Here is an 18,126-nt window from a genome sequence, read left to right as displayed (position 1 = left end):
ACGACTCAGCCCTCAAAATGGAAAGCCTCAGGGGAAATGGTTCGGCGTCGTCCTCTCCCTGATGAGCTAGACTTCTTTTTGACTTGCAGGGGTGTTTTGATCTAGGCTAGGCCACCTTCCCAAATGGGACCCGCCCGCGTGGGGGTCCCCGGCTGCCTCCCGCCGCGGCAGAGGCGTCGCCGGCCCCTCCCTGCCCGTCGCCTGCGGATTTCAAAAGGCGGAAGTTTCTTCTGCCCCGACGTGCCTGCCGAGGCGGCGCCGGAGCAGGGCTCGAGAAAGAGGCTTCCTCCTCGGCGGAGCGGGACCCCGCGGGGCGATCGCGGCCCGGCCCCTCGGCATGGCCACTCTGCCCAGCTCGGACAGGAGAGCCTTTGCTCTGAAAATCAACAGGTAAGGGCACCTGGGGGCATTTCCCAAGAGCGGCTCTTGACTGGCCTTGCTGGCTGGGGAAGCGCCCGGAGAGCAGATCTGCCGCTTGCCCCATCTGCCCACCGCCCGAGACTCCGCCGCAGAGCCGCGGCCCGCGGGGCGTTAAGGAGAGGCGAAGCAGAGCGCGCGCACACGCACGCGCCGAAGGAATTTGCTTTTTGGCGGGGGGGAGTTGGAATCAGTCTCCCTCATTCCAGACTTGTTTGCGCTTGGCATTGGGTTAGAAATCTAGATGCAGCTTGTTGTTTGGTCGATTCTGAAGGAGAAAGCCTCACCTCCTGGGGGGAAAACCCTGATCATATTATTATTTGCACAGAGTGGTGGTAATAAGTTGATAGAAGGTTTTCATAGCTCTGAGAAATAGGAAGTGTCAAAAACTTGGTGAGAACTTGTTCTCAGCATGGCTTTAAACTGCAGTGAATATATGTTTGGCATACTTCCATTAAAAAAAATCCTGGTGAAAATACTGGGATTATGCCAATTGAGTGCAATTAAGGCTGTAAGTAACTTGTGGCTTGCTGTCGATTGAATGTTTTGCTTTTTCCATACACCTTTAATAACTGTACAAGCAGAAATTCAACAGGCACTACTTTCCTAGGCATAGAAATACAGTAACGGGCAGACTCACCTGCTGAATATATGGCTCACACAAACTTTAACCAACTCTTGACCTGTTAAGGCCCAGGAAATGGCTCGGGGTAAAAAAAAAGAAAAAAGTTATTTGAAACTCTGCTCAGTTTTGCTCCCCCCCCCCGCCCCACCACTTTTTGGTATCTAATAATACAACCCTAATCCTATTAATCCCAGTAGAGCATACTTTCAGGCAAGGCAAATTTTCCTACTAGAAAAAAGTATGGAATTAAATTTACTTTTTGTGGATGCATACTTTGATCACTTACTATATTTCCTACTGTCCATTTCAATAATCTTGTTTGTGGATGAACTAATATAACATTTTATTAAATCCTTTATGTTGCTTTACGTGACTAACTACCTACTGAAATCAGAGACGTGGAGAGCTTCCTTCAGTTCTTTTATTTAAATCAACATAAATACATGGAGGCCACGGAATATGCTCCCTCAATCTTGAGCCGCTGATCTGGCAGTTACTTCCTAGCTTCCACACCCCTCCTGCCGTCTAGGGTGGCCAGCAATGAAATCTTTCTGTCCAGATACAGGAAGGGAGAGCCTAGTTCTAGAAGGAGGAAGGGGCTCTCCCAGGCTTTCAAGTGGCTGTACTGTTTCTACTACTTCTGACTCCTCTCTCTGTTCAGGACTAGTGCATCTGCTAGCTTGCTCCTGTTCCTCACCCTCCATTATTTCCCAGCTCTTTGCTTCTTCTTCTGAGGTGTGCCACCACCACGAACCTGGGCCCGTGCTATCTTCATCTGTCTCCTGCCTGGAAGCCTCCGGGGATGGCAGTCTCCACCACTCCTCATCTGCCCAGTCCCTGACACAACAAGATGGAAGGCTTTCGTTCTTTAAAATAAAACTGCAGATAAAAATGTTAAAGGTTTTTCCCAGTCTGAAGCATTTTACTCCTTTTGATTCTTTTCTATGTGTAGTCAAATTCAGTAAGTTGAAGGATAGAACAACCGGGAAATTCTGCAGTTGTGCAATTGCAAAAATGTCTTTGTATTGTGGCAGTTGAGTAAAAGCCACTGCAGAAAATGTAAGAGATTTTAGAAACTCAACTGTTGGGACCTTTCAGATGCTTCAGTGCTCTCCCTCTAGCATGTCCAGGTATATGTTTAGCTAAACAAATCTAATTCCAGTTGCTAGGATAAATGAAAGGAGATGACTATTGTGGGGCATCTTACTGGTCACAGGTATAGAATAAATGTGGGACGAGATGCACTTTTGTCTACTCCAGTAATGCAATTAATATTTTCATGCTCTTTTGTCAAAAGTGTAGTGTAGTGTAGTGTAGTGGTTTAAGAGTGGTGGACTCATAATCTGGTGAACTGGGTTCGATTCCCCGCTCCTCCACATGCAGCTGCTGGGTGACCTTGGGCTAGTCACACTTCTCTGAAGTCTCTCAGCCTCACTCACCTCACAGAGTGTTTGTTGTGGGGGAGGAAGGGAAAGGAGATTGTTAGCCGCTTTGAGCTTCCTTAGGGTAGTGATAAAACAGGATATCAAATCCAAACTCTTCTTCTTCTTCTCCAATAATCACTGCCATCAGACTGAAGAATTCCAGGTTGTACTACAAGGTTATCCTGCTTTTTGTACCAGAATCATGCACATTCTGTGTTTATAGAGTAAGGAATCATGGGGAGCAGAACACAGATAAATGTTTTAAGAATGACTGGCACATGCAGATTTTATTTTTGAGTTTTAATGATCTTATCAGATCTTATGAATAATGAGATCACAGTGTATAAATAGCAATTGTTCTTCAATATGTGATGAAAGTTACCGATCAAGATAAAGACAAATTAATCTTGTTAAAGAGCCCATTTTAGTTTTCCGTTTTACAATTCATGTTCTTAAGGGACTTCTGATCACCTGTGATTATTCCTCTGGTTATTATCATTGTACATGCAAGATTAAATTGTCTTAATTATTTTTAACTGTTTTTAACTGACAACTTATTTGTGGTCAAAGTCAGGTCTCTTTGTTGGATGTGCCTGAGAGGGGAGGAGTGAGGGAGAGCAGGGGGCCCCAATCACAGTGGTTCAAGGTAGGGGGAGGTATGGCATGGGGGGGCAGGCGGAGTAAGGGGCACACAACACAGGCAGTTGGTGACTGTGCCATGTGCCAGCCCCTCCTCCAACCTGGGGAATTGCAGTTGTCCTATCGGCCAGCCCTCGGGTCTGTGGCTCCTGCTGCTGAATGCCAGGTCCTTGGCTCAGTCAGGGAGACCACTTGCACTCTGGACCCTTGCCACTCTTGGCCTATAAAAACCAGCAGGGAGGGGACAGCTGGCTGGGCCAGGGAGATGGTTAATGCCTCTTTACGAGAGAGGGTGGTCCCTGCCTGCTTGAAGGAAGCAGTGGTAAAGCCACTTCTCAAGAGACACTGCCTGGATTCAGAAAATCTTGCAAACTACTGGCCAGTTGCTAGTCTCCCTTTCCTGAGCAAGGTTCTAGAGTGGGTGGTTGCAGACCAGATCCAGGCACTCTTGGAGCAAACTGATTTTCTAGATCCATTTCAATCAGGGTTTAGTCCCGGTTTTGGCACAGAAGTGGCTTGGGCACCCTGTATGATGCCCTCTGTTGGGAGAGAGACTGGGGAAATGTGTCCCTGTTACTTCTCTGCGACCTTTCAGTGGCTTTTGATAACCTCAACCATGGTATCCAAATTAGGGGTGGGTGACACCGCTTTGCGGTGGTTGCAGTCCTACTTGGATGGTCATTCCCAGAGGGTGTTGCTTGGGGAGTATTTTTCAGCCCCGTGGAAGCTTCGATGTGGGGCTCGATTCTCTCCCCTGTCCTGTTTAACATCTACATGAAACTGCTAAGTGGAGGTTTGGAGTACGTTTATCAGCAATATGCTGATGACACACAGCTCTACTTCTCCTTTACATCCTCAGGTGAGACAGTGGAAGTGCTGGGCCATTGTCTTGTCTTGATAATGGACTAGATGAGAGCCAACAAAGTGAAGCTCCTGGATCCTTTGCTGTCACTTGAGGCTCAGGTGGCATCAGTGGCACAGAGTGCCTTCCTTCAGCTTTGGCTGGTGGCCCAGCTATGCCCCTATCTGAACAGGGATAGCCTAACTACTGTCGTCCATGCCCTGGTAACCTCAAGGTTAAATTACTACAACATTATATGTTGGGCTTCCTCTGAAGATGGTTCAGAAACTTCAGTTAGTGCAGAACTCAGCAGCGCACTGGGACAAGACCATTTGAACGTATTGCAACAATCCTGGTCCGACTGCACTGGCTGCCAATTAGTTTCTGGGCCCAATTCAAAGTGCTGGTTTTGAGGTATAAAGCCTTAAACAGCTCAGGGCCGCAATACTTCAAGGACTGCCTGTCTCCATATGAACCTACCTGGACCCTGAGATCATCCTCTGAGGCCCTTCTTCATGTGCCTCCTCCTTGAGAGGTCCAGAGGGTGGCAACACGAGAACGGGCTTTCTCTGTAGAGGCTCCTTGTTTGTGGAAGCCTCTCCCCAGGGACGTTTGCCAGGCACCTTCATTATACACCTTTAGGTGCCAGGCAAAAACGTTCCTCTTTAACCAGGCCTTTGGCTGATAAACATCTAGGTAAAGGTAAAGGTACCCCTGACCATTAGGTCCAGTCTCGGATGACTCTGGGGTTGCGCGCTCATCTCGCTCTATAGGCTGAGGGAGCCGGCGTTTGTTTGCAGACAGCTTCCGGGTCATGTGGCCAGCATGACTAAGCCGCTTCTGGCGAACCAGAGCAGTGCACGGAAACGCCGTTTACCTTCCCACCGTAGTGGTACCTATTTATCTGCTTGCATTTTGACGTGCTTTCGAACTTCTAGGTGGGCAGGAGCTGGGACCAAACAATGGGAGCTCACCCCATCACAGGGATTCGAACAGTCGACCTTCTGATCGGCAAGCCCTAGGCTCTGTGGTTTAGACCACAATACCCCTTTAAAGTGTGTGTGGGGGGGAAGTTATTAGGGTTTTAAAATCATATATTTAGGGCTTTTATATTATATTTTTATGTTGTGAACTGCATTTGGTTGAATGCCTACCAAGTGGCAAGCAAAACAGAGCCACCTTAAAATTAGGTTATGGCTTCTACATGTTTGAAGGATTCGCTAGGTATATAGAAATGTATAAGTTTGTCCTTTAAAAGAAAAACATTTTCTTAAAATGGCAGACAAGGAGCTGTGAGCTTCCAGAACGCCTACAATATGTTGAGGTGTTGTTGGGGGAAGAGGTGGGATAAGGAAAGAGAAGGAGGTTGTGCTGCTCAGGCGTAAGCCCTATAGCAAACGTCCTAGAGGTAGAGGGTTATTTTTTGTGGGGGATCTTTCAGAGAAGGGGAGGAGGAAATGGCACCTTTTCTGTTTCACAGTATCCAGATCCACACCCACCTGCCACCATTCAGAATTACATAGTTATAAAATACTGAGCTCTTGAGTTGGCAGCCAGTCCATCCAACCTCCTAGTAGATTTTGTTTTGTATAGGATTTCTTGAGTCTACTGATACGTTCAGGGACACCCTGCTATTATGTGATACCATCACAGCAAACTTAACTGCTGGCTGCCTGATTTCATGACAAAACCATACAATTTTGAACAGTAAGGGTTTTTTGAACAGCTTTGTGGTCACTGCCAGCATTTCCTGTGTGCTGTCTTCCACAACTGTGTGTCATGAGGGATACGACTTGTGCGCACCAGGGACCCTGGTGGATTGTTGTGACATAGCAACTTCCTATTTCTGAGTTTCCAGTTTTGAACAATATTCGCATGACTGGCAAAACATTGTACCAAATATCCATCCTGCTGTTATGGTGCTGGCAGTAATAATCTACACAATTTTCTTTGGGGTTTTTTAAAAATAATTTTTATTGAATTATTTTATGTTACAAAAAACAATACAGCCATACTACCACTAAATATAATTAAAAACTACCATACTACCACTAAATATAATTAATATAATTAAAAAATTAAAATTACATACATCAATATTTAGTTTGTTATTTGTTATTTACTGTCTTATTTCCTCCCAAACATTGCATACAACAACACACATATATGCAGACACCCACACACTCACACCCACACACAAAATGATAATAATGAAAGTAAATATTTTCCCCCCTTTTATCTTCCAAAATCTTTTCTTCAACTTTGACTTCCTGTCAAGTCCCTTTGCATATATTTTATCTTGCATTTGAATGTACACAAAACGATAAACCTTTCTATATAATTTTTCTAATACCTTCTGAAAACATAACAAATCCTTAATTGTTGTTCCTTTATCACTCGAATGCTAGCACGGAATCAAAACTATTATTGTATTTTTGAACATATCTTCTATAACCACCCCATTTTTCCGCAAATTTTTGCTTTGAGTTTCCTCTGGGTTTACTAGTCAGTTGAGCCGTCTCCACCAATTCCTGTAATCTACACAATTTTGAGATGTCTGCTACTTTTGTTATCTTGCCTCATGTCTTGCCTTGGTAATGGACTGGATGAGAGTCAATAAACTGAAGCTCAATCCAGATAAGACAGAGGCACTGTTAGTGGGTGGTTCCCTGGACCAGATGGCTGGGAGATTACACTCCCTTTGAAGGAGCAGGTTCATAGCTTGGGGGGAGGATCTTGCATCCACTACTGTCACTTGAGGCCGAGGTGGCCTCAGTGGTGTGGAGTGCCTTCTGCCAGCTTTGGCTGGTGGCTCATCTGCCCCTATCTGGACAGGGGTAGCCTGTATTCTGCTCTGGTCAGACCTCACCTGGAGTACTGTGTCCAGTTCTGGGCACCACAGTTCAAGAAGGACACTGACAAACTGGAACGTGTCCAGAGGAGGGCAACCAAAATGGTCAAAGGCCTGGAAACGATGCCTTATGAGGAACGGCTAAGGGAGCTGGGCATGTTTAGCCTGGAGAAGAGGAGGTTGAGGGGTGATATGATAGCCATGTTCAAATATATAAAAGGATGTCACATAGAGGAGGGAGAAAGGTTGTTTTCTGCTGCTCCAGAGAAGCGGACACGGAGCAATGGTTCCAAACTACAAGAAAGAAGATTCCACCTAAACATTAGGAAGAACTTCCTGACAGTAAGAGCTGTTCGACAGTGGAATTTGCTGCCAAGGAGTGTGGTGGAGTCTCCTTCTTTGGAGGTCTTTAAGCAGAGGCTTGACAACCATATGTCAGGAGTGCTCTGATGGTGTTTCCTGCTTGGCAGGGGGTTGGACTCGATGGCCCTTGTGGTCTCTTCCAACTCTATGATTCTATGATTCTATGATTCTATTCTATTCTATGATTCTATGACTTCTGTGGCCTATGCTCTGGTAAGACCTCTGAATATGGCTCAGAAACTTCAGCTGGTGCAAATTCAATGGCCAGATTGCTCACCAGAGCAAGACGATTTGAGCATTTAACACCAATCCTGGCACAACTGGACTGGCTGCTGATTAGGTTCTGGGTCCAATTCAAAGTGCTGGTGTTGACCTATAAAGCCTTGCACGGCTCAAGACCTCAATGCCTTAAGGATCACCTTTCCCCTTATGAACCGACCTGGACCCCGCGCTTGTCATCTGACGCCCTTCTCTATGTTTTCCTTCCCAGAGAGGTTTGGAGGGTGGCAACAAGAGAATGGGCCTTTTCTATGGTGGCTCCCCAGTTATGGAATGCTCTCCCCAGAGAGGCTTGCCTGGCACCATCATTACTTGTCTTTTGGCACCAGGCAAAAACATAACTACCAAAGGAACTTCCTGCTTCGAATCTGTTGCTTCCTCTTTGCAGACAGTAGATTCACACACACACACACACACACACACACACACACACACACACACACATGGTTTTAAATATTTATGTAAGATACAGAATGAATGGCACATACTTCTGAATAAATAAAGATTGCTCAGAGTCTTTTAAATCCATACTTGATGTAGTATTGTAATCATTTTCTTTCCACCATGGTCTTAGGAATCAACTCCCACCAGCCTCAGCCACCTTGGCCATGGTTGAAGCATTCTAGGGGTGGGACACAAATTCCCCACCCTTGATCAAAGGGATTGTTTTGCTTCGTAGTCACTAGAGGCTAGACACAGAAATATTGAGAATTCACGCTCTGCAAAACATATCTGAAACATTTTTATGGGATTCTTAAATTGGTGGTTTGATTTGACTTCTCCCTCCTTTCTCTTTTCTGCACTTGCTATATAGGCATAGAAGCTCCACTTGATTTATCTTGCTGTGAGTTCATTATGCCTAGTTTAGAGGCCATGAGCATATTTTTATACAAATACATGCAGGTCTCACTACCCAAACACAATGTGTTCTCAGGAAATCATTTGTTAGGCAAACATTTACATAACGAGTCTGCAATTTCTGTGGATTCCTATTGGGAAATTTCTAATGCGTACCTAACCACAGAATGTTGACCCCGAAAGAATGAAAAAACCAGGGAAAACCATCTGAAACCTTGCAAAAGCTAAACAAAGAAGGAAAAAATGCTCTCTTATTTGTTGAATCTCCCCCCCCCCGGGGTTTCTGACAAAGTGGCTGCTGAGAACCAGCAAAACACAAAGAAGTAAGGCTTGTTTACTGTGCTTATTTATTTATAGTACTACATGCTAAACAGTACATGTTTGGAAATCTGAATTTGTTGTCTGTATTTTTGGGTGCTAACTCCTCATGTTTGGATAAGTGAATTTTTGTATGACAAATGTTTGGATAGCAGGACTTGTGTGTATCACGTGTCAAAATACTTAAAGTAAAATAGGACCTAATTTGGGAATGGCTGGTATCTTCTTCCTTTTTATGTCAAAGGCATTCCTCGGCAGAAATAAGACGACACTTTGTGCAGCAGGCCAACCTTGGACAGTTGTCTCAGCGAAGTATCAGCAACCCTGGTTTCTCTTCCCTTCAGCTAGTAAGTATGGAGCTTGTGGTGTATTTCTGTGCTCTTTACATGATGTTAGCTCCAGTTAACACAAGGAACAGAGCCTTTGAGTGTGTGGGATGGGCTATTGGAGGGAATTTGGAGTGGAGAAACTGGGCAGGGAAGAGGTTATGCACACAGCCTTCTGCCACTTCTTAGCTCTCCATCTCCCTTTTCCTATAAAACAATGCTGTTAGTATGTTTGCATGTAACATACATTATTACATAAATAGGACAGCCCACTCTTCAGAGATGTTGTTTGACCATTGTAAGTGCATCTACCTGACAATGATTTAAAATCAGACCAATAATGTTTAGGATTTTAAAGTATCCTGATGAAATGCATAATTTTATTGGTGTGTCCCCTTATTTTAAGCAATTGAGAATGAATACCATGCTTAACAAGGGAAATATTTATTTATATACCGTCCCTTATGTAATTATTTCCTGGTGGTGCACAAGAATGAAAGCAAAATACACAAAATATACAATAAAATTAAAAACAATACAAATTAAAAATAGAGCAGTATAACATTATCGGTATCTAAAATGTTTAAAATTGTATGTGGAATACCTGAGGTGGCATTTTCAAACTTGCAGCATGATTTGTTCTGTGGAGCTGTATACAGGAGGTGTAGGAAACTCCCGGCTTGCATGCCATTTTCACCTGCAAATTTGAGCCAAAGGGAGCTTTGCACATACTGCCAATTGGCAGTGCCTACGAAGCTCCTTGTTCAGGGCTTCCAAGAGCCCAATGAGTAGGTGTTTGGGAAGGTGTTTGGGAAGTGCTACAGAAAGTGTTACATTCTGACAGGTGCCAACCATCTGATGTCATTCTGACACCAGATGATTGATTCACTGGTGGATGGTTCTGCCCATGAGTCAACATTGGCCTGGGGCGGGGGGATGGAGATAAAGTTTTTGCAAAACATAACTTCTTATTATTTCTCAAAGTGGTTTACAACAATCTAGAATAATACATGACTGAATAAATTAAAATATAAAGTATACATTCAAATCACCTCAAATCACCATAATTAACAGGAAACTAAAATATTATCTTGGGACGCAGGTGGCGCTGTGGGTTAAAGCCTCAGCGCCTAGGGCTTGCCGATCGAAAGGTCGGCGGTTCGAATCCCTGCGGCGGGGTGTGCTCGGTCCCAGCGCCTGCCAACCTAGCAGTTCGAAAGCACCTCCGGGTGCAAGTAGATAAATAGGGACCGCTTACCAGCGGGAAGGTAAACGGCGTTTCCATGTGCGGCTCTGGCTCTGGCCAGAGCAGCGATGTCACGCTGGCCACGTGACCCGGAAGTGTCTCCGGACAGCGCTGGCCCCTGGCCTCTTAAGTGAGATGGGCGCACAACCCCAGAGTCTGTCAAGACTGGCCCGTACGGGCAGGGGTACCTTTACCTTTACCTTTAAAATATTATCTTAAATATTTCAAAATAAAACATTACAAAGGAAGACAACTACAGACTGCACATTTAATGCAGCAAAATTAACAATAAATAATGAACAAATAAATACTGTGTGGCCGGATATTGCTTTTGTTTGTTACTATGTTATATATTTTTGTGTTTTTATATTGCAAAACATACTGATCCTGGGATGAAGGGAGGTATAGACATTTAATAAATAAAAAGAAATAATAAAAATTATCCTACCCCCACTTTAGAGTTATACAGTCCTAAGGTTCTACAGAGTATTACTTTTTCTAGACTGTCCACATGATGTTTTGAAATAACATGGAATCTTTCAGAATAGCTGCCTATTATAAACTAAACATGACAACCCCTATTATTCAGATATAATTATTCCTTTCTGTTTCATCTAAATGTAAAGGGTATTTTGTCATTGCATAGTTTTTGCTGAATACGAGATCTTCAGACTTTTAAAAGTACATTTTCTTAAGCTACAGCTTTGGAACGCTATAATAATTGTATGCTTCCTGTCTGTCAAAGCTAACCATCTTTTTACTCACTTCCTCAATCTGAGAAGTTGTGGTGTTTAACTTGTTCTTTGTGGGTTATTCGTTGGGAGGGTGTGTGTGTCCATCTTTTGCTCTCAAATGCTTCTCCTAAGAAGCTTGCTAAAACTGTTTGTTTCCTGTATCCGCCATTTTGATTGCTGCTGACTGTACCGTACAGAAAAGGTATGTACCCAATTTGTGTGATCCTTACTTTGCTTTTCACTGGATAAACCATGTTTCTTAAATAGGTTCAGTTCTTCAGCAACTGCACTGAACTTTTTTTGACAGATTTTCTTTTATAATGAATACTCTTTGAACCCTTTTCTCATATTTTTTATTCTTGCCTCAGAAGTTTGCAAAACTTTCTCTCTGGAAGTGACAAGCACACAATTTTAGAGCAGCAAATTATGCACAATTTACATGGATGGAAAGCAAAAACACATGGCACAGCCTGTGTTTATCCACAAGTACATTTAGATTTTGTTTATTAATTTTAAAACTCTTTGCAGCCTAATGTGTGCCTGATATAAATTCCAGAAGGGCCAAAAGTGGATCCAGTATACAAAATCTGACCCTAGAGTATATTTGTTAGTCTTTAACCTCATGGTGTCATAAGGTATCATAGTACATGGTTCTTCTCAAGGAAAATGGGAGTGTTCAGTTATGAACATGTAAGTGCCATTGACTTAAAGAGGATTTAAGCTTGGAGAACCAAGCAAAGGATTGCGAAGCAAAAGACTTCTCAGATGGCTTCCTTTGATTATACCAAAACAGTTAAAAGATACATCTAACGTAAACCTTGTGTCCTTTCATTTGACTGTGAAAAATGTTATATGGTGAAATAATATTTTTGGCTACTGTCCAGTAAATGAATGGGATTGAAGCACCCTAACACATTGTAAGTTTGTAGTCTCAACAGTTAACTTATCTAAAGCTGCTTAAGAACATCAAGTGGCATTGTACTTCTCCACAATAAGGGTTTGGCAAGAGACAGAATAAGAATGCTTTTTTTCCGTACACTATTTCTCTTGGTCACATCTCCTGAAGCATCTTTTAAAAAAAGAACTCACTGAAATGCAAATGCACTTTACTTTTCATTTTATACTAGCAGTTAAGCAAAACTTCAGTGAGATTGAGAAAAGAAAACAAGGACTTGAAAAAACACACCTTAATTATACTTATCAAAATATTCAACCCAATAAGTTATTGACAGGACTGTTTAAAAAACTGGTGAGGTGAGCAAGGATGTAGAGAAGGACTCACTTTTTAATACTATCTCAGGATAGAGAATGAGTTTCCAGTAGCAGGATAGGAAACTGATGCTAATTTCTAGGGTTTAATCTGAACCCAGGCTCACCAGGACTAACTGTGCAAGCCTAACAATGTCTATTCAGAAGAAAGTCTTATTGAATTCAGTGGGGCTTCCTCCCAGGTACGTGGGGATAGGATTGCAGCCATGGTGCTTAAACCAGTTTCCGTATGAAGGCAATTTTGAAGAACATATGAAGTCCTGAAAGTTCCTATGGGGAGAATGCTTGTCCCTCTTCATTAACCACTGTATTCTTAACTGTTCACACATGCGTGTTCACACATCCTTGGATGTTTTTAGTCACTACCCTTTTCTTGGCTACATTGCACAGTGATATCTAACCCATCAAATAATGTTGCTCTTTGCAGTTTCCCACCATTGAGAGCTATGTGAAAAGTAATGTTTTTAGAAACAACTTGCTTTTCTTCTGACTTACAGTTAAGAAGTGGTACCTTGGGTTACAAACTTAATTCATTCCGGAGGTCTGTTCTTAACCCGAAACTGCTTAACCTGAGGTGCGCTTTCGCTAATGGGGCCTCCCGATGCCGTCACGCCACCGGTGCACGATTTCCGTTCTCATCCTGGGGCAAAGTTTGCAACCCGGAGCAACTACTTCCAGTTTAACAGAGTTTGTAACTCGAACATTTGTAACCCGAGATACCACTGTACAGTGGTGCCCCGCAAGATGAACGCCTCGCAAGACGGAAAACCCGCTAGACGAAAGGGTTTTCCGTTTTGGAGGCGCTTCGCAAAACGAATTTCCCTATCGGCTTGTTTCGCAAGACGAAAATGTCTTGCGAGTTCCTGCGGGTTTTTTTCCCTTCCCCCCCCTTTTCTTAAGCCCTAAGCCGCTTATCAGCTGATCCGCTAAAAGCCGCTAAACTGCTAATAGCGCTAATCCGCTAAGCTGTCAATGGGCTTGCTTCGCAAGACGAAAAAACCGCTATACGAAGAGCCTCACGGAACGGATTAATTTCGTCTTGCGAAGCACCACTGTAGCTCCTTCAGCCATAGGCCTTTTACCCTCAAAATGTCACCCACTCACTTTTCATGACACCTCCAGATGACATTGCTAAATTACTACATTCAATATTTTATGTGTTATCCTACTTTTTCAGACTTAACTTTGGGTGGGCTTTTGCTTGTTTTTTTATAAACACAGTTGCTGTGTCATATTGCCTACTTATTGTGGAGAGGCTTTTGAGGATTTTAAGGGCTTCTGTTTCTTTAATCAAAAGCTTCCTGTTTGAAAAGTTTCACTGCTTCCTTTTAATTGCTGGGGGGTTAATGTTAATTCCCTTGTAATTATTCAGCATCTGGGGATACTGTTATATTGAAGTAGTGCTATTTTTCCATAAAAAGAAAGAAAAGGAAAAATGGTTGAAAGGAAGCAAATAATTAAAGCCAGTGCTTTTTTCCTGGGGGGATGCAGGGATACGTATACTCCTAAACATTTTGTGAATCTAAGCTTTGCCTCATTGAGGGGCAGTATTTCAATATGAGTAGGATAATGAGAGTATCCCTAAACATTTTTTTTTTAGAAAAAAAGCACTGATTAAAGCCCACCCACCCAAGAAACAGAGGGCTCATCCATGTTTGCCCTACTGCTTTTCTTCAGGAAAACTTGGAGGCACCATTAATTTAATTGGGTTTACCCTAAGTAAAACTTAACTGAATATGATCCATAGTCATTGGCTGTACTTAGAACATTCCTATATAAAAAAGTTATGAGCCACTTGTTTCTGTTTTGTAACATCTAGCCTCAGTTCTATGATGCTGTAGAACCAGTGGATTTTGAAGGTTTCCTAACAATGCAGATGAATAACTTGGATTTGGAACTCCTGCAAGAACTTGGTGACTTTCCTGAAGATGATTTGGAGGTAGTCTTTACTCCAAAGGAGCACAGGACCTTGCAGCCATCATTGCCAGAAGAAGGGTATGGAAAATTATTTTTATTCAATTTCCAATATAAAATTTAAACATACATTTTCAATATTATTACAAATACAAATTTTGACTTCCTTCGACTCATCTGCAAATCTTCCGTTATCAAATCTTCTACCCGCAATTCTAAATTTAACATTGCCTTTTGTTTTAAATAAACTTACTCCCTTGTTCCCTTTTTTACAGTGTTTCTAATATTATTTCTTCACAAAGCTTCCTGTAAACCCACAAACATTGTTTGCTCATCACATATGTTTCTCGTATAATCCACAAATTTACTCCAGTCCTTGACTGGAAACAGGGATTACTTTTTAAAGAAACTCCCAACAGGTTTGCAGCCCACCAGAGAGATAGTACATTTTCCGAGCTAAGAAGCATCTCCCCTTAACCATCAGATGATGTGTAGAAGTGGGCTGTGAGTACTCAGTGGCTTAGGGAATAGACTATTATTATTACTCTTGTTTGGGGCTTCACCTGGTATTGAAAATATGTTCCAGGGAAACATCTGGAGAAGAAAGGCATGTATTAAATTCTGTGGGCACATTACTGTATTTTTCCATGTATAACACGCCCCCGTGTATAACATGCCCCCAATTTTTGGGGACTCCAAATTGAGAAAATGGCCCAGAGTTGTTGTTGTTGTTGTTTTTTTTTTTAATAATTTTTTATTAACCGGCCAATCACATCGAATCAAACCACATCACATAGATTCCAAATTACAGTGCCGAATTTTTAAATTTTGTTGGGGGGTCCCATACTTCCAGATCCGAGGAGGGATTCTGATCTAATCATTACTTCTGCATTAATGTCCAAATCAGTCCACATAAGTCCAAATAGATGTTCAAACAGTCCAAACACATATTCATAGTTCTTTCCAGTCTTATCTTACTGTTTCCACATCACTTCTTAATCAAATGTTTTCTCTTTGTCCTTTATGGTCTCTCCTGATGGTCTCCTTAAGCCGATATACACCGGTAATGCTCCTGCGTAGATTTCCCGTCGTGAACCTCCATCCAGATGGTTCCCATAAATCATCACCTTCGGAGATAAGATCACTTTTTCCCTCGTAAATTCATAGCTCTGTCGTACTTAAAGCCCTTTTGATGAGTCTCTCCCACGATATTCACTGTCCTCCCAGGCTTATTCCTCCGACAGAGCTTCCCAAGATGGCGACGAAGACATTTTTGACTGCGTAGGAACAAAGCTCTTGTACTTTCCACAGTCTTCTAAAAACATACTTTGATTCGAAAGTTTATCTCCACACAGCCTTAGATTCACAGCTTAAGTCCTTAAAACCTCATTTCTGGATTTTGACTCTTGAAGGGAGGGGATTCTTGGGGTTAATCACATAAGTAAAAATAAAACGTTTTCCCCCCTCCCCCATCAGTCTTTGCCATACCGTATCTTCTCATAAATTAAATCTTGTTTTTCCAGAGACCTCTTTATTGCAGTATTCACTCCTCCTCATTTCCTGAAGTATGTGTGTTCCTTCATGCCAAATCATTTCTTTTGAAGTTCTTGCAGCTAGTGGCGCAGGTCAGAGATGGCGTCAAGGAGTGCCGACCCACAGGAGGGTTTTGTGCCTAATGCCCCCATCCCCCTCAAAAATTTGGGGGTGGTATCAGGCACAGCAGGCGTACGGCCCCACTCACCATCTTGAGTGGGTTTAGGGAGGCTAATTACTCCCAGCATAGCCTCCAAATACCTCCCGTGGGTCAGAGAGATGTTATTGTCGGCCATCTTCCTATGCGTCCCCTAGTGGGCCCCTTGAGAAAATGGCCCAGAGTTGTTGAGCCGCCAGTTGCATGCCCTATTGCTGCAGCAACAGCCAATCAACGCCAGCCCTTGACACAGCCACCAATAACACGCCAAATAGGCTTTCTGTTCAATGCCGTGTTTCCATAGAGAACCAGCATGGACTGAGTTAAGTGATAGATAGTGGAGGATGTCCTTCTTTCCTTCTCTCCCTCCTCGGATGGCCTCTCGCATCTTGGCCTCCAAAGCTGTTCATTGCTGCAGCCCTGGCTACAAGTTCCCCAGGCGAAAGGTGCCTTTGGGGCTGGTCAGGCAGTGCTGGGTGCCAGGAGCTGAGGCGGCTCAGAGTAAGTAAGCAAGCAAGCAAGCAAGCAAGCAGGGGAGGGAGCCCAGCCAGCCAGTCCGCCAGCCCTTGCCGTTGGGAGTCTGGGAAGGTGGGCAAGCACTGCATTGGCCTTTCTTGTGCTTGCTGTATGCAAGGCCTGCCTGGGAGCTGAGTGCCTGGTGCTGACGGGGAGCCTTTCCCGCACGCAGGCCCAGCACCAGCAGCACCTGCTGCTGCCACTGCCGCCTCCCAAGGTGAGTAAGGTGCTGGCCTCACATTCATCTTTGGCCAGTCTCTGTTGGGCCACTAAGGCTGGGGAGATCCCCTTGGCAGGCCCCTGTGGGGCAGTGTGAAGAGGCACCTCTCTTTGGAGCAGGGGAGGGGCAGGAGACCGGGGGGGGGCAGCAGCAGTGAGAGGCTGCCAGCTCTGCAGGCAAAGGGGGACATAACTGGGCTCCTGGGCCCCACAGGGGTGCTGCAGAAAGAATGTAGTTGGTCAAGGGAGGTGTGAACTCAAAAAGGTTGAAAACCTTTGCTTTTGGGGATTCACCCCTCATCCAGCAAAGCTGCAGAGATTGCATTTTGAACTGGAATATCTGTGTAGGATGAAGGGAGAGATGCACTCATGTACTCAGATTTGAATGGATGTATAATTATCAGGATTTGGAGTGATGTATCACCCTTACAAAAAGCAATAAGAGGGAGATTGGTACAGATGCTGCACTCCACCCCGCCCCCATTCCCTCTCCCTGTCTCTGTTACGGTGGAACTTCAGTTTTCGAACTTAATCCATTCCAGAAGAACGTTCAAGTTCTGAAATGTTCAAAAACTCAACACAGAAGCCTCAAAACAATAGGGAAACTCAAAACGGAAGCTGCCTTGGAAGTTCGACTTCCAAGGCGCGTTTGAAAACAGAAGCATTTACTTCCGGGTTTATGGCATTCGGGTTCCAAAATTTTTGTGAACAGAGACATTCGAAAACCGAGGTTCCACTGTAAAAGCTAGATGTTGTACCTCTCACTCTACCCACTCCTCCTTCAGAATTAGTAGCTATAAAAGAAATGATTTAGATTATTACACTGATCCCAGCCCAACTGCATTGGCTGCCAATTAGTTTCTGGGTCCAGCTCAAAGTGCTGGTTTTGAAATATAAACCCACAGCTCAGGGCTGCCTCTCTCCATGTGAACCTACCCAGACCCTGCAATCATCATGTGAGGCCCTATTTTGTGTGCCTCCTCCATGAGAGGCTTGGCTGGTGACAACACCAGAAAGGGCCTTTTCTGCAGTGGCTCCCCATTTGTGGAATGCGCTTTCCAGGAAGGTTTACCATGCGCCTCCATTACATTCCTTTACGCGCAATGTGAAAATGTTCCTCTTTATTTTTTTTAAAAAATAATATTTATTACTTTTAAAAGGAAAAAAGACAAGAGAAAAAACAAAAGAGAGAAAAAAAGAATACAATACAATATATAAACAATACAAAACACAACCTAAGCCCATTAAACTAAACCCATTAAACTAAACTAAACCAAACCCACTCCCTAACCCTAACCCTAAATAAAACAAAACAAAAACTATTAAAAATAAAAAAAATACATCCCCCCTTTTCGATACTCTTTCTTTCATTCCCTTGTTTCCTCGACCTCCTCTCACCTCCCTTTTTGTATTCCACTTCTACTAGTTATTTCAGCAGATCCTTTCCATCTTTCTCTATTCTCTATCATATTATAAATAACATATTTTTTTAACCTTATTTTAACATTAAAACTAAAAGACTTATATATGCTTAACTCCTTATAACATTTCTGCTAAATCCATAAAATATCAATCCACCATTTTTCTATCACTCATT

The 18,126-nt window shown here is 43.3% G+C and overlaps 1 protein-coding gene across 4 annotated transcripts in view; it reads left to right on the top strand.

The window, feature by feature from the left end:
• The first annotated feature begins 218 nt into the window (after window positions 1-218).
• Window positions 219-18,126, top strand: part of DOCK8 (dedicator of cytokinesis 8) — a 165,791-nt gene continuing 147,883 nt past the window's right edge. For 3 of the 4 annotated variants that reach the window (XM_079995976.1, XM_079995975.1, XM_079995974.1), the window contains exons 1-3: window positions 219-390; window positions 8,860-8,962; window positions 14,010-14,185. In XM_079995976.1, coding sequence (XP_079852102.1) covers window positions 338-390; window positions 8,860-8,962; window positions 14,010-14,185 — 332 coding nt within the window. In that variant the 5' untranslated portion in view covers window positions 219-337. Of the gene's footprint in view, window positions 391-8,859; window positions 8,963-10,992; window positions 11,124-14,009; window positions 14,186-18,126 lie in introns of those variants that run through there. The other variant, XM_079995977.1, reaches the window with a different exon arrangement.

This window comes from Podarcis cretensis (assembly GCF_951804945.1).
Source record: "Podarcis cretensis genome assembly, chromosome: 11".
Taxonomy (NCBI): Eukaryota; Metazoa; Chordata; class Lepidosauria; order Squamata; family Lacertidae; genus Podarcis; species Podarcis cretensis.
The sequence above is the reverse complement of the archived record's forward strand: the minus strand, read 5'-3'. Positions and strand labels throughout refer to the sequence as shown.